This window comes from Canis lupus, chromosome 2 (genome assembly GCF_048164855.1).
Source record: "Canis lupus baileyi chromosome 2, mCanLup2.hap1, whole genome shotgun sequence".
NCBI lineage: Eukaryota > Metazoa > Chordata > Mammalia > Carnivora > Canidae > Canis > Canis lupus.
Genome location: NC_132839.1, coordinates 55,326,545 through 55,343,686, shown reverse-complemented (window position 1 = coordinate 55,343,686; position 17,142 = coordinate 55,326,545). Strand labels below are relative to the sequence as shown.

The following is a 17,142-nucleotide window of genomic DNA, read 5'->3' as shown; positions in this document are numbered from 1 at the left end:
CACCTGGAGAGCTTGTTAAATGCAGATTCTACTTCACTTGGATTAGGTGAGACTGAGCATGCCTTTCTATTTTTTTTTATTTATTTATTATAGTCACACAGAGAGAGAGAGAGAGAGAGAGAGAGAGAGAGGCAGAGACACAGGCAGAGGGAGAAGCAGGCTCCATGCACCGGGAGCCCGATGTGGGATTCGATCCCGGGTCTCCAGGATCACGCCCTGGGCCAAAGGCAGGCGCCAAACCGCTGCGCCACCCAGGGATCCCTGAGCATGCCTTTCTAATAAGCCCCAGGTGACACCAGTATTGTTGGTCCATGGACCACACTGAGAGTAAGGCTCTAAGCAGTGGTTTTGAAACTGCTGCAGCTTAGGACAATGTGGGAGCTTTCAAAACCTCCCTGCCTGGGCTGCACCCCAAGCCAATGAAATCAGAAAATCAGAATCCCTGGAAGTGGGGCCCCAAGTGATTCCAACATGTGGCTGAGTTGGAGAACCAGAGGTCTAGCACAGTGGCTTGCTAACTGGAGCTTAAGTCAGGATCACTTGGACGGCTTGTTAAACCATGAGGTGCTGGGCGCCACCCTGAGTTTCTGGTTCAATAGGTCTGGGATGGGACAGCCCAGGAAGTTCATTTCAAATACATTTGCAGATGATGCTGATGCTGCTGGTTTGGAGAGCACATGCTGTACTGATGGTCAGAGGATTGATATACCAGGATTCATCCATTTTGAGCCCCCAAATTTCCCCTTTGCTCCCCTGTGACATCAACAGTTTCTTTTTCGGGTGATGGAGCTTCTGTGAGATAAAATCTGTGTGTCAGGAGAGGAACATTTCCTCTGCATGTTGAACCAACTCTGGTGTGTGGCATCTGGGGAAGGCCACCGTGGCATGAGTCCCTGATTTGCAGGCTGTAGGTTACCTTTCTGCTTACTTCTCACAGGTGGATGAGCCCTGGGTAGAGTACTTAGACAACAGGCCTGGGTCAAGCTATCTCACTTCTACAGAGATTGTAGTTTCTGAACCAAAAACCGGGCCATGCAAATTGAGAAATGATTTCCGGCCCCAGACTCCAGGCTGCTTACAGATAGGAATCTGAGAGGCATGGTTTGTCCACCCACTATTGAACTTTGAGACATTCTGATGACTTACAAGGACAAATATTTCATCTTCAGGAGTACCCTGGACAAATCTAGGTTGTCGTTCACCAAATCACCCGAAAAAAAGACAAAAGGGAGGTGTTCTGGGTTTTATGCTGGGACTTTATAACAAGTGAGAGAGATACCCTGTGATTTTCACAAATGGTCTTTCAATGGGTCTGTAAAACACAGGCTGAAAACACAGCCGCCAGGGGCCAATCTCACTTCAACCGAAAACCCTCCTCGTTGGAGAGATGAACTCCACAGGACCACGGAAATCCTACTGAGGCTTGCAATTCTGGCCCTTTGCCAGTTCATTTTCTCTGTCATCTATTCACTGATGTGCACATCCATGGCCAGCTCCCTGGCACAAAAGACTGTCAGGCAAATGTCCTCCCTGGGGGTGTGGATTCACCATCCCCAAGGTTTCCAAAGTCAAAGCTTGTCCCATGCAAGTAAATGCTATTGGTCTCCCGCATGATTCCTGCAGTTTGGATGGATAATATCAGGTGAAAAAGGCCACCTTCTAGTTTATAGTTGGGCCAGGCAGGAAGGATGCCTTTGAGCCTTTGTTGTTTGAGAAATGGAATAGCACAAAACTTGGTCCTCAAAAACATGTTCTCTCTGTTTAAAAATATCTTTGGAGCGCCTGGCTAGCTCAGTCAGAAAAGCATGTGACTGATTCTCCATCTCAGGGTTGTGAGTTCGAGCCCCATGGTGTGGGTAGAGATTACTAAAAAGAATTTTTAAACTTAAAAATATCTTTATTAGTAGCATAAACATGATAGTATTCACTGTGTTTGCTGAACAAAGGATTCATATGGTACTTCCAAGGATGAAAATGCCAGAGGCTAAGAGTAAGTGCTCTTTTGCTGGACTAAGCTGTCTGGGCTGCCCACTGGCCTGAGCATCCCCCCAGGTCTGCAGCCTTGCCTCTCCCCTCTGTCCAGATTTGGAGTGTCCCAGCTGCCTTCTGCTAAGTGTGGGCTTGACCCCATTTTGTTTTAAAACCAAAGCTTAGCATGGCTTTCTTAAGCCATTCCAGGCAGAGAAGCCTGGAATGAGGAAGCCATCTATCTGCCTCCTTCATGGATGGAGCAGGGGAGCCTCTCCACACCTGCTGGTGGGCGGGAAAATTCATTCATTTGTGCCAGACACACTTACTGAGTTCCCACTGTGTACAGTGCTGTGAGAGAAGAAAGAAAGGGAAAGAAAAGAAAAGAAAAGAAAAGAAAAGAAAAGAAAAGAAAAGAAAAGAAAAGGAGAGAAGAGAAGAAAACAGGTTCCATGCCTTCTGAGATTTTAAAGGTTCCTAGAAGAAATAAGACAACTATTCATATAAATAGAAAACAAGGTGGTACATAACCAAAAGGTAAAGGACATGGAGAATCCAAAGCACTGGGGGAAATTGCTTCTGGAAAAGGTGATCAGATTTCCAACTCAATTCAGGCACACAGATGGATGCTAGAAAGCATAGGCTACATTTAAGGAGCAGCAAGGTCTAGTCTGAATGGAGCCAGGGCAATGGTAGGAGGATGAAGGGCCACTGTGGGGCAGGTCCAGGCCAGACCACACAAGGCCCCATTTTTGAGCAGAATAAGGAGTACACACTTGATCTGGAGACATTGGGGAACTCATGCAGACTTTTATGCGGGAGCGTGCCCGACCGTTCAGGTAGGAGTAGAACAGGGGCACCAGGTAAGGGAGAGGCCAGACTGCTTTAAGAGTTCAGAGCAGAAACAACAAGATTCTGAATGATGACTGCACGTGGGGATGGAAACGTCCTTGGGAAATAGTCACAAGGAGGGATGAGTTTTACCACTTAAACTAGTAGCACAGATCCCATCTTCACTGGAATCATAAGAACCTTTCAATGTGAGTATCTAGAGGTGCCCATTAGTCAAATATTAAATAACCACTGTCCAAACAGGGATTAAAATGTCCACTGCTGAATAAAAGTTTGTCCAGAGGTCCCAAGGTGGATGAACAGAATAGAGGTCAAGTTGTCTTATGTTGAACAAATGTTTGAGGGGATGAAGACAAGCACACGAGTTCCTCTGAGTCATCACGGGGAAGGTCAGGAGGCTTTGCTAAATGAATGGAGACCAATAAAGCTGATCTCAAGGGTTGAAGTCAGAGGACTGACGAGCCCATCTTGGACATTCTGGGAGTGTTAAAAGGCACAAAACCCCCACAGCAAAGCCAGGTGGGGAAGGCTGTCACAGTGGGTACCTGTCACCACATCAGCGGCACCTGCTCAGACCTGACCCTCCGCTTCACTACTTCCCTATTAATCCACAACCCTAGTGGTGCCTGGGCAGCTCAGTTGGTTAAGCACGTGACTCTTGGTTTCAGCTCAGGTCATGATCTCACAGATTGTGAGACTGAGCTTCACGGGCTCCACGCTCAGTTGGGAGTCTGCTTGAGCAGACTCTCACTCCCTCTCCTTATGCTCCTCCCCAGATTCATGCTTACTCTCATGCTCTCTCTCTAAAATAAACTAATCTTAAAAAATAAATAAATAAAAAGATACAACCACTTCAGAGATCACTCCTCAGCCCTCAACCCCTCTGGCCTCTCCACAGTATCTGACTAAAGATCCTAAAGATCATTACAAGCTTCTCACATCCATCAGGAGGCAAATGAACTAAGTTTTTAGGACAGGATAAGGGATTTGGGGGTTTTAATAGGAAGAGTAAAGTCAAAAGTTATTTTTCAGGGCCAAAGAAAACCAGGTTTTTTTTTTTTTTTTTCAAATAAAACCTGCCAAACACACGTTGAAGCAAACAGACTGGAGTTTGAATCCCGACTCCACCTCTTACTATCTAGTGTGTGACCTTGAGTAAGGGCTTGACCTTGCTGAATTTCCATTTCCTCATCTGTAGAGTGACAGCCCCACTCCCCTCCCGGGACTGCTAGTGAGAGGGACATGTGAGGAGTCCAGGGTAGGGCTGGGCTCACAAGGTCAGTCCCTTTTCCAAAAGCCAGGCTTCCTCCTACCTCTCAAGTCCCTGGGCTTGCTCACAACCTCTGCTCCCAAACCACCTCTTTTCCACTCTTTTCTTCTGAATCTTCCACACTGGACACCTTTGAATAAGCCACCTTTGTCTTACTCCTCGTCTGCATCTCCTCTTTCTAACACCCCACTAGGGACTATACTTTGCACCACAGATGTGATAAAATGCTTGAGAACATGGGCCAGGTTCTCAGACCCATGGGTTCAAATCCTGGTTGGGCCTCCTATGAACTGCATGATCTTCAGGGAGTCACTTAACTTCTCTGGTGATGATAACGTCACTCACCTCCCAAGATGGTAAAGTGTCCATCACTTTTGCATAGTGGATGCTAGGCACAAGGCCAGGACCAGAAAGGGATCTGTAAATGCTAGCTAGTGTTACTACTGGTTCTCCTTACATGTGTCCAGTGTCCTCTCCTTCTGCTATCCCCGCCACGGCCTGACCCCTATGCCTGCACGCCTAATGTCTGGGCGGCTTCCTGCCTGTTCTCCTGCCGCTGGCCTCTCCCTACTCAAATCAAACCTATATCCTGTTGCCAAATTCCACTTCCTCCCATTCCCCTTGGGCTCTAGTTCAAGAACCTGCTGAGGCCAATGACATTCAGTCCAAGCCCCCACCCACCCTTCCCCCAAACTCTACATCCTACCCCTTCCTAAAAACACACTTTACTCCCAAGCAGCCAGGCTCCCTTAGTGTCACCTGAACCAATGAGCTTCATGCCACCCCTCACTTTCTTCCCAGCTGCCACACCCTCCCTGTTGCCCTGCACTTTTCCAAATCCCACTCCAGCCTACAACCTCCTGCTCAAGCTCCACATTCTCTCTGACCTCTCCTACCCTCTCCTCTCCTTTCTCTGAGCTTCTATGGTTCTCATCAGTGCCAAGGCAGCCATCATCCATGGGTCCTGAAGCAGCCCTAGGGACCCGGGCAGATGTGAAGGAAACATCTGGTAATCGAAGGAGTGAAGTCTCCAGCTGAAGACCATAATGGAGACAGAGTAGCTAAATGGCATGCCTGGATCCCAGAATGTATTAGTAACACGGTGACAAGCTTGCAAAGAGCTCAAGTTTGAAATTATTATTTATTTATTTAAAGATTTTATTTATTTATTCATGAGAGACAGAGAGAGAGAGAGAGGCAGAGACACAGGCAGAGGGAGAAGCAGACTCCATACAGGGAGCCTGATGTGGGACTCGATCCCGGGACTCCAGGATCATGCCCTGAGGTGAAGGCAGGCACTTAACCGCTGAGCCACCCAGGCGTCCCTGAAATTATTCTTTTAAGAGCCTAGGAGTGCAGCCCAGGTGGCTCAGCAGTTTAGCACCGCCATCAGTCCAGGGCGTGATCCTGGAGACCTGGGATCCAGTCCCATGTCAGGCTCCCTGCGTGAAGCCTGCTTCTCCCTCTGCCTGTGTCTCTGCCTCTCTCTCTCTCTCTCTCTCTCTCATGTGTGTGTGTGTCTCATGGGTAAATAAAATCTTAAAAAAAAAAAAAAAAAAAGAGCCCAGGATGAGGGATGCCTGGATGGCTTAGCGGTTGAGCATCTGCCTTGGCTCAGGCATGATCCTGGGATCATGGGCCTGGGATTGAGTCCCACATTGGGCTCCCTGCAGGGAGCCTGCTTCTCCCTCTACCTGTGTATCTGCCTCTCTCTGTGGGTCTCTCATGAATAAATGAAATCTAAAAAAAAAACAGAAACAAAAAATAAAAAAGGGCCTAGGATGACTTTATACCATAGCTAGTTCCTAGTTACTAGCCAGTTTACTCGTCATTGACTTGTTTCATAAGAATAATCACTCTTTAAAAATAGGATTATCTGGTTCTTGTAATTGCTGGAACTTCAAATATTTAGATGTTGGTTGCACAACAGAAGGTGCCAAGGGGTGGTTTATAGTCTTCAGTCCCCCTCCCTATAACCTCCATCGGCTTTCCAACCACTCCAAATAAACACAGAAGTAAACACTATGTTTATTACACAAATATAGCTCCAAGAATAGTCCTGTAAGCCTTTCCTATACCGAAATTCTGGAACTAGAACTGCACACAAGGACATTAACAGGTGACAATGTTGGGATACCTGGGTGGCTCAGCAGTTGAGAGTCCACCTTCAGCTCAAGGTGTGATCCCAGGGTCCTGGGATCGAGTCCCACATCGGGCTCCCTGCAGGGAGCCTGCTTCTCCCTCTGCCTGTCTCTCTGCCTCTCTCTGCGTCTCTCATGAATAAATAAAATTTTTAAATAAAATAAAAACTAAATAAAAAAACTTAAAGTGACAATGTCCTCGTTGCCAGCAGCAGGAGGATGGGCTGTCCTCAGCTCCGTCCTGGATACCACCTTCTCCTCTTCCACACACACCACACTACTCCACTTTGGGGGGATGCTCCCACCCACTCCCCATGAGGTCCAGCATCTTACCACCGTCCCGAAGGGTCTGGGTCAAGTCTTCCACCAGGGCTACAGCCTCCTCACTGCTTTCGGGACGATGCTCCTGCAGCCAGGCCTGAATTTCCCTTGGTAGCACAGTCAGCATCTGTTCCTTAGTGTGCACTTCGGGCCTCAGCCAGCGCCGACAGAGCTCTCGAAGGCGGCCAAGGGCACCCTGCGGCCCTCCAGCTGCCTCCCCATGGGGGCTACCCTTGCCAGCACTCTGGGGAAAGGGCTCCGATTCAGGGCCATCCTCCTGCAGTACAGCTTCCTGCACCCAAGAATCATCCTCCAGGATCATGGTGGTGACCTCCTCCTGTTCGTCTTCCTCCTGAGGCACTTGGACCATGGGGCTCAGGGGAGTGGTTACTCTAGGCCCCTCTGCAGCCATCATTCACCTTCCTGGGGCAACCACCCAGGCTTCTAGCCTTGAACTTCAGTCTTCTAGGCCAGACTCACTGAGAAGACACCTCTCTCCTCAAATGTCAACAAGTAACGTGACTGGGAAATAAGAAAGAGAACCACATCAATAAGCAGACTGCCCCACAATGATCTAACTCACAGCAGCCCAGGTCAGGCCACCAAGTGATTCTTACATCTGCAAATCAACAGAAGTTTCCTGTCCCTCTTAAAGGAAAAATGGCTTATTCCTGAAAACCTCTTTCTATTAAAAGAAGTTAAGAAGAATTACAAGTACAAAAAATACAGCACTTTTCTTCCCAAAAGAATGGTATCAGAAATTCAAAGCCCTCCTAAGAACCCAAGACTGAGTTATTCTGTCCTAAATCAGTTCAGACTTGCTGTAGAATAAGTGACCTTGATCTAACACACAACTCAGTCCCTTAAGCTCAGTGACCATCTAATAGGTACAGATAATAACACCTATCCTTCTTATCTTATGGGGATATCTTCAGGATTAGCAAGGATCAGATGTCAAGATACTTTGAGCCTCACTGGAAGGAAGGCAGTATCTAAACTGCATACTTACCACATGAGTATGAAGTTTTAAAATATTCACATTCTTCAATGCAGCCTTGGCCCCTTCAGGAATTTATCTTTAAAAATAACCATCTTTGTGGCACCTGGGTGGCTCAGTGGTTGAGTGTCTGCCTTTGGCTCAGGTCATGATCCCAGGGTCCTGGGATCGAGTCCCACATCAGGCTCCCTGCCTCAGGCTCTTTGCACGGAGCCTGCTTCTCCCTCTGCCAATGTCTCTGCCTCTCTGTGTCTTTCATGAATAAACAAAATCTTTTTTTTTTTTTATATTCATCATCCTTTTTTTTTAATTTTTTTTTTAATTTTATGATAGTCACAGAGAGAGAGAGAGAGAGAGAGAGAGAGGCAGAGACACAGGCAGAGGGAGAAGCAGGCTCCATGAACCGGGAGCCTGACGTGGGATTCGATCCTGGGTCTCCAGGATCGCGCCCTGGGCCAAAGGCAGGCACTAAACCGCTGCACCACACAGGGATCCCAATAAACAAAATCTTAAAAAAAAAAAAAAAAAAAAAAAACATCTTTGTAAAGGAAAATTTATTTGCAAAGAAACGAAACCATAGCATTGTTTCCAATTGCAAAAAAAAAAAAAAAAAAAAATTGGCATTTAAAAAATCCAGCAGCAGAGGAATGAATGGTTAATGAATGATGGCACATCCATACAGTAAAATGTATTTAAAACCATGCTGAGGGATATGGGATCAAATCCCATATCGGGCTCCCTATGAGAACCCCGCTTCTCCCTCTATGTCTCTGCCTCTCTGTCTCTCATGAATAAATAAATAAAAATCTTTAAGAAAAAAACTATGCTGATTTAATAATGGCTACCTCTGGGTGCCGGATACTGACTGAGTAGGGGCTCAAAGAAGCCTTTGGGGTGCTAGAAATGTTCTATATCTTGATTTGATGATGGCTGCACAAAGCATACCTATGAAATTTAACATCTATGCATTCTGCCACATGTAGTTTCAAATATTTTTTAAAATTATCCTGACAAGCATTGTTAACCATTAGTAATCTGAGATAATCTTTATAAAAACACCAGGCACAGTATGATCCCAAATCCGTTTAAAAATTTACACACAAGGAAAAACAAAACTTGGACGTGAATTCTACAAAATGTTGGCAGCCTTTAAACTACTATTTAAAATCAAGACTATAGGGACGCTTTGGTGGCTCAGTAGTTGAGCGTCTGCCTTTGGCTCAGATTGTGATCTCAGGGTACTGGGATCGAGTCCCACTTCACGCTCCCCACAAGGAGCCTGCTTCTCCCTCTGCCTATGTCTCTGCCTGTCTCTCATGAATAAATAAAATCTTTTTCAAAAAATAAAATAAAATCAAGGCTATAAAAGCAATGAAAATTTATTTTTATAAAATCACTACCACATCCTAAAGACTCAGATACCCCCCCCCCTTTAATAAATGGGGGTAGGGGGGAGAGACAGGGAAGGGAAAATAAAAAGAAGAAAGCAAAGCTAGTGGGAACACCGAAGCTCTCCTGTCTATTTACCAAAGGGCCAGAAGATGCCCAGGTAGGGGAGGCCCTGCGGCGAGCCCCGGAAATTTGCTCGCGCTCCGCTCATTCGCTGACCTGGGGCAAGACACGCCCCCTCGGGAGCTCAGTTTCCCCATCTGTAAAACGAGGAGCTGCGCGGGACGCCGTCCAGCGAGCTACCAGTCCCCACCCCGCAGCCCCGGCTGGGGTGCAGGGAGCTCACCGCCCGAAAGCAGCGTCTGAGCGCGTTCCCTGAGCGGACCCGGCGCGTCAAGCAGGGGGCCCCCGCCCGCGGGCGCGGACAGCTCCCCCGACGCCCCTCCCCCAGCAGGGCTGCCCGCACTGGCTCCAGGCCCGTTAGTCTCTAGCCGCGGGCTACTCCCAACCCCCGGCCCGCGCCGCTCCAGGCCCGAGTCTCCAAGCTCACCTCTCGGGACACCCGGTCGGGCTTCCACAGCCACTCCGCGCGCAAAAGCGCCCCTGGGCACGGCCCGGCCCCTCCGGATCACCGCGGCTCAAGCCCGAGGGGCACCGAGAACAATGGACGGGAGAAGCCCGCCCCCCGCCGCGCTCATTGGCCGCAGAGAACGCCCCCTGGAAACCCTGCTCTCCTATTGGTGAATCCGGCCCCCAGCCCGGCGCGGGGCGGGGGAGGCCGGACCGAGGGGATCCTGGGAGTTGTAGTCCAAAGCGGTGGCCCGGCCCGCGGGCTGGAAGCCCGGCTGGGAGCTGAGAGCCCCCGCGGTGCGGCAGCGCGGGCAGCGGGGAAATCCACTGACTGACCCTTAGGACCCCAGGGATGGCTGCAGCTATGACCTGGTACGGGTCATTTCACTTCCCTGAGGTCTCCGTGTATTTGCCTACGGAAAGTGAAAGTTGAGTGGGGGGGGGCTCCCACCCCGCTGCACGAGCCCGGCAAGCCCCTCCCTACCCCCCCACCCCCCCAGCCTGCAGGTCCTCGCTTGCACCTGTCCCTGGTACACCCCTTTGTTTCCTGACGTGGTGTTCCTGCTGCTGGAGGCGGTCCTGCTGCTGGAGACGAGCCCAGTCTCGCCTCTTCTGTCTCGAAAGAACTCCCATTCTTTCGTCCCCCTGGTCTTCTTGGAGCCTGCCCCATGCGCGCCTCCCTGGGCGCGGACGCCGCTCCCAGCACACCTGTTCCACGTCTCCGGGTGAGTCCTGGTTCCCAGGACTGGGAGGCGAGAGTGGGAGACCCGCCTCTGTCCTTCCCGAGGTTGGTGCCCTCGAAGAAGCAGCTGCCCCAACCCTGTCTGACAACAGGTGAGAACCCCTCTGGAAACCTAAGGGGAAGATCTGAGGATGAAGAGAAACACGCTCTTGGTGGTCTGAGATAGAAAAACTGTGAATGTTCATGCACAACAATCATCGGAGGCGCGCAAGCAAACGACTGCATTTGTTGTTTTAATTTTTAATTTATATTACATTTCATATTCATGAAAATTTTATGAGTATCTGAGAAATGGGTGATTTTAATCTCCTTTTCTGTGAACTGATTGTTCGTATCTTCCTATGTCTTTGTTGGTTGATTTGTTTTCTTTTGGTCCAGTATGGTTTACATACGGTGTTATGTTTGAGGTGTACAATATAGTGATTAACACTTCCATACCACACCCAGTGCTCATCAGCGACTTCACCCACCTTCCTACTCACCTCCCCCCTGATAACCGCAGTTGGTTCTCTCTAGCTAAGAGTCTGCTTTTGATTTGTCTTTTCTTTTTGTTTTGTTTCTTAAACTCCACGTTTAAGTAAGATCATAAGCTTTTCTCTGATGGACTTAACTTCGATTAGCATAATACCCCCTGGCTCCATCCATGTTGTTGCAGATGACAAGATTTCATTCTTATACTTCTTTTCATGTTTTTTTTTTTAAGAATTTATTTATTTGTTCATGAGATACAGAGAAAGAGGCAGAGACACAGGCAGAGGGAGAAGCAGGCTCCATGTAGGGAGCCCCGATACAGGACTGGATCCCAGGACCCCAGGATCACGCCCTGAGCCAAAGGCAGATGCTCAACCGCTGAGCCACCCATGCATTCCTCTTTTCATGTTTTTTTTTTAAAGATTTTATTTATTTATTCATGAGAGACACAGAGAAAGAGAGAGGCAGAGACACAGGCAGAGGAAGAAGCAGGCTCCATGCAGAGACCCCTATGTGGGACTTGATCCCGGGACTCCAGGATCACGTCCTGGGCTGAAGGCAGGCACTAAACTGCTGAGCCACCCAGGCGTCCCTCCTTTCATGTTTTTTTTTTAATAATAAATTTATTTTTTATTGGTGTTCAATTTGCCAACATACAGAATAACACCCAGTGCTCATCCCATCAAATGCCCCCCTCAGTGCCCGTCACCCATTCACCCCCACCCCCCACCCTCCTCCCTTTCCACCACCCCTCGTTCGTTTCCCAGAGTTAGGAGTCTTCATGTTCTGTCTCCCTTTCTGATATTTCCTACCCATTTCTTCTCTAACCCTTCCCTTCTTTTCCCTTTCACTATTATTCATATTCCCCAAATGAATGAGACCATATAATGTTTGTCCTTCTCCGATTGACTTATTTCACTCAGCATAATACCCTCTTTTCATGTTTTAATCAAAGTTATTTGCAAGAGTTCTTAGTGTATTAAGAAAATGGGGGGGGGGGGAGTGGTGCCTGGGTGGCTCAGCGATTGAGTGCCTACCTTCTGCTCAGGTCCTGGTCTCGAGATCCCAGGATTGTGTCCCGCATCCAGCTCCCTGCATGGAGCCTGCTTCTCCCTCTGCCTGTGTCTCTGCCTCTCTCTCTCTCTCTGTGTCTCTCATGAATAAATAAATAAAATCTTTTTTTTTTTTTTGTAAGAAAGAAAATGGTTTCTTTGTCACAGAAGTTGCTATTTCTCAGTTTGCTGGATTTTCTCTTTCTGTTTTTTTTTAGCACAAATGTTTATGTTGGGGATCCCTGGGTGGCGTAGCGGTTTGACGCCTGTCGTTGGCCCAAGGCGCGATCCTGGAGACCTGGGATCAAATCCCACATCGGGCTCCCGGTGCATGGAGCCTGCTTCTCCCTCTGCCTATGTCTCTGCCTCTTTCTCTCTCTCTGTGACTATCATAAATTAAAAAAAAAAAAATGTTTATGTTGTCTGTCTTGTCTTTTTATAGCTTCTGAGTTTTGTGTCATTCTTAGAAAGTTCTCTGCACCATTCCAAAGATTATTTCAGTTTCACTTGTTTTTCACTAATGAATCCCTTTAATCAGTCCAAGTGTAAAGATGCAAGGTGAGCTTCAGCTGTGGAGTATTACCTCCTCAGCAGCATACTAATTTATTGGCCTAAAGTGACCACATGCAAATAGCACCACCTCCAGGCCAGCTTGAGAAGTTGGCACTACCTGCCTGGATGCAGAACTCCTAGTGGCCACTCCCCTGGACAGCGGTCCTAGAGAGCCAGATGCGCAAAACATTGAGGATGATAATTCTCAGGGATGATCTCGTATTACAAAGATTGGTCTTTCCACATTTCCATCCTTACTAGGAATGGGAATGTACACAAATGGGAAAAGGTTTGTTTGGGAGTGGGGGGCTGAGGGGTTCACTGCTGAAACTGTCTAGCAGCCAAAGAATGCATTTACCTCTGCTCCTATCACAAGCCAACCCTTGACCACAAGAAACTGGCACGGTCTTGTCACAAGAGAATCCTGGAATCCGCCATCTCTTCTCTGTGCCTGAGTTGATCCTAGCCAATGTCAACTGTCCCAGGTTTAGATAAAAAGCAATTCACATTTGGGGCCCTTGGATGGCTCAGTTGGCTAAGCATCTGCCTTCAGCTCAGGTCATGTTCTCAGGGTCCTGGGATCAAGTCCCATGTTAGGCTCACTGTTCCTCGGGAAGTCTGCTTCTCCCTGTCGCTCTGCCTACTTGTATGTGCACATGCTCTCTCTCTCTCTCTCTCTCTCTCTCTCTTTCTCTGTCTCTCTGTCAGATAAAGAAATAAATAAAATCTTAAAAAAACAAACAAACAAAAAAAAACCAGGCAGCCTGGGTGGCTCAGCAGTTTAGCACCGGGCGTGATCCTGGAGTACCAAGATCGAGTCCCTCATTGGGCTTCCTGCATGGAGCCTGCTTCTCCCTCTGCCTGTGTCCCTGCCTCTCTCTCTCTCTTTGTGTCTCTCATGAGTAAACAAATAAAATCTTTAAAAAAAAAAAAAAAAACTTCTGATAACTAGTCTGGCTAAGTAAAAGGGACTTATTGAAAGAATGTTAGGGAACTCACAGTGTAAATGGGAAAGAATCAGGCTTAATGAAGAACAGTTGAGAACCAAGAAACCGGATAAGTTAGGCCCCAAGAATCACAACAGTCTCTTAGCAGAAACAGGCTAGTGTGACCACTCTGTGTCCCCTTGTGACCCTACAGCCACCTCTGTTAGCCTGCCTTCCTTTCAATGTTCTAAGACCAGGGAAAGCACATGTGGTTGGCTGAGTCTGTCCCATGCCCACTCCCTGAGCCCACCAGGGTGAGAGGGAATTGGATCTGGCTCTGAGTTTTCCTTATGAATACCCTACACAAAGGCAGGTTCTCCTCTCCAGAGACTGAAGGGTTACTAGGAGAAACTGAACAGCAGAAGGTACCGGTGTCACTACTTATTTTTAGATGCTGAGCAAGAAGAGACCTTGCCCCAGGGAATGCTCAATCTAAGGCTTTTGGGGAGCTCCCAGGTCAACTAGAATTGATGAGGTGATAAGGCTGGAGATGGGTAGAATGTGCTTTTCATAATAATACTTGGTCAGGATCGGGGCCAGTGACCTCTGAGCAGGCTCAGGCATAGAGGCAGAGGGGACTTCGGGCCCTGAGGATACAGAAAGACCCTCACCACTGCTTAATCTACCCTGTCATGGATGTCGAGGAATGTGTCTTTGTATGAAGCATGGGCATTGCATTTTTGCTAATTATGCCACAGAAGCAGGACCACTAAATGGGATTGGGAAAAGATTATTAAATGAACAGTGTTGTAGGATGCTATAAGACTGACCTAAAAGGAAGAAAAAAAAAAAATTCTTCATAGTAGGAATGCCAAGGGGGAAAGAGAAACCAGGGAATGAGATCAGGGAAGCATTTATTTTCAAGTGGGAGGGGTAAAATTCAGTCCAAGAAGTATCACTGAACAATTGTCAAGTATCACATGACAAGTGCCCATGTAAAAAGAAGAGCTAGAGCAGGATTTTTTTTCCCTTTTAGAATGGACATTATCACCCCTCCCAAGGCCTGCCTGTAGTTTTCCTTTTTTTTTTTTTTTTTTTTACGAATAGTTTGTAGTTAGGGTGTGTGTGGTAGTGGTGGTAGGGTTTGGTCCTTGTCTTTCTCTTCCTGGGATGCTGGTTTTTTTTCATTCTGAGTTGTTCTGTGCTGGCCTGGGTTTCTCTAGCTCTTGTGCTAAGAAGGAAGAGAATGGCTGGCTTTACAGTCTCCAGCCAGTTCCCATGCCCTGTTCTGAACTGTTCTAGTCAAGAACATTTCTCAGAAGACACAAGGGTGCTCTCGGCTGGACAGAATAACTTAGGAAGTGGCCTAGTATAGACTGATGCTTGTCAAACACAGAAGCATGAGTGGTAGAATGGCTTGAGACAGAGTGTTGTTTTTTTTTTTTAAGATTCTATTTATTTGTTCGTGAGAGACACACAGAGAGAGAGGCAGAGACACAGGCAGAGAAAGAAACAGGCTCCACTCAGGGAGCCCGATGCAGGACTTGATCCTGGGACCCCAGGACCATGCCCTGGGCCGAACGAAGGCAGACACTCAACTGTTGAGCCACCCAAGGCAGAATGGGTTTTAAAGGGGATTTAAACACTGAATCATTAGTGTTCCCCCAAGTTATTACGAGTAAAGACTAATTTTAAAGATAGGAAGGGGTGCCTGGGTGGCTCAGTCAGTAAAGCATCTGCCTTTGGCTCTGGTCGTGGTCTCAAGGTCCTGGGATCTAGCCCTGAGTGGGGCTCCCTGCTCAACAGGGTGTCTGCTTCTCTCTCTGCCCCTCCCCCTTCTTGCTCTCTCTCTCTCTCTCTCTCTCTCTCAAATAAATAAAATCTTTTAAAAAATTTAAAGATAGGAAGGAAAAAATGTAAATACACACATGCATACAAACACACTGTTTATACACATACTGTATGTATACAGTTGACATTTGAGCAATATGGGGCTTAGATGCACCGACCTTGCACCCCCAACCTCCACCCCGGTAGTTGAAAATCTGAGAACGTCAGACTCCCCAAAAATTTAACTACAGTCTACTATTGACCAGAAGTCTTACTAATAATAGAAACAGATGATTAACACATTTGATATGCTATACGTGTTATATACTATATTCTTACAGTAAACTAAGAGAAAAGAAAACATTATTTAAAAAATCATAAGAGAAAGTACATTTACAGTAATGTATGGTATTTATTTTTAAAAATCCGCATATGGAGCACCTGGCTGACTCCGTTGGTAGAGCATACAACTCTTGATCTCTGGGTCATGAGTTCAAGTCCCCCATTGAGCACAGAGCTTAACTTAAAAAAAAAAAAATCACCATATAAGTGGACCTGCACAGTTCAAACCTATATTGTTCAAGGGTCAGGTATATATATAATCTCTAAGCTGCTTAGTTCATAGGAAGAAAAATTATCACTAGAATAGGTGACCATTGGAAAGAGAAAAAAAAAAAAATCTGATGACTTCCAGTAGAAGCTTGCAAGGCACTTGGCATGCATAAGAGGCTTCAAGACAAGTTCCCTGACTCAATTGTCAAACCAGACTGCTGCTCCGAAGTAACTCCCTTACAAACATTGAAGTCACCGACTGAGTTGACTGGGCCACCTGGCCTGGGACCTAGAAACATCCCCAGGGAACAGTTTGGCCATAGGCTTTCCCCTAATGGCAGTTTACCATTGTGTGTTTGGTCGCTTCTCTCTCTCTATCTCTCTCTCTCTCTCTCTCTCTCACACACACACACATACACACACACACGCACATACACAACTTGAATTCTTTTTTTTTTAAGTTATAAAATTAAGACACAAAAAGAAAAATAAATAAATTTGAACACACAAAATTAAAAATGTCTGTATAGCACGAAAGAGTAAAACTGAAGTCACATGACAAAGTGGGGGAAATATTAGTAACACATGTGACAAACAAAGGACTAATTTCTAATTTACTATGAGTGTATACATCTGAGCCTGAGAAAGACCAACAACTCAATAGAGAAATTGGCAAAGGATTAAGAATAAGTAGATCACAGAGCAAAAAAAAAAAAAAAAAAAAAAACCTTGAGTTCACTAATAATTTTTTAAATGCAAATCAAAACAAATATACTGTTTTTCTTCTGTGATGGTAATTTTTTTTTTTTGGTAAAAATTTTAAAGCATGATAATACACAGTAGTGTTGACAGTGAGCAAAATAATTCCCTCTCCTGTTGATGGCAATAGAAATTGGGGCAGTCATTTTGGAAGGTAAGTCAGCAATTCTCTTGCTAGAAATACTATAGATATATAAATATGCCAAGATGTGTACAATAACATTGCAGCAATGCTTATAACTGAAAAATATTAATAATTTAAATGTTTATAAACAGAGGCCTAGATAAATAATGTTTGGAATATCTATACCTTAGAATTCTATTTGGCCTTTGAAAAAATAAACCTCTCTGGAGCACCTGGCTGGCTGAGAAAGTACAGCAAGCAACTCTTGATCTTGGGGTCGTGAGTTCAAGCCCGTGTTGGGGTAGAGTTTTAAAAAATGACTATCTCTATTGCTAATATAAAAAAAGGTATTAGGGTAGGTGAAAAAAGCAAGGTACAAAATGGCGTGCATTTAGTATGATACATTTTGTGGAAAATGGAAAGACATATTTAATCTATATCCTGAGACATATCTGATACGTTTTCCTTGTAGAATATACAAGAAAGTGTGAATGGAAATTAGTTGTCATAGAGAAGACCTGGAAACCAGAAGAGAGACTATTTTACCTTTAATTTTATAGTTTTCTAACATGCTTGACCTTTAATCATGTGTGGGATTTCTTTTGGTTTTATAAAAGTAATAATGG

General features: G+C 46.2%; 1 protein-coding gene and 1 long non-coding RNA gene across 2 annotated transcripts in view; one reads left to right on the top strand and one right to left on the bottom strand.

Annotated features, from left to right (window-relative positions):
• The window catches only part of ZSCAN2 (zinc finger and SCAN domain containing 2), a 40,328-nt gene extending 30,687 nt beyond the window's left edge, over positions 1-9,641 (bottom strand). The window contains 2 exon segments of the mRNA XM_072800692.1: positions 6,565-7,074; positions 9,489-9,641. Of these exon segments, the coding sequence (XP_072656793.1) occupies positions 6,565-6,967 (403 nt within the window). The 5' untranslated portion in view covers positions 6,968-7,074; positions 9,489-9,641.
• A 42-nt stretch (positions 9,642-9,683) lies between these two features.
• LOC140618363 (uncharacterized) lies at positions 9,684-12,175 on the top strand. Its single transcript, XR_012018518.1, has 3 exons — positions 9,684-9,880; positions 10,009-10,342; positions 11,992-12,175. It is a non-coding gene; the product is annotated as an uncharacterized lncRNA (long non-coding RNA).
• The last annotated feature ends 4,967 nt before the right edge of the window (positions 12,176-17,142 follow it).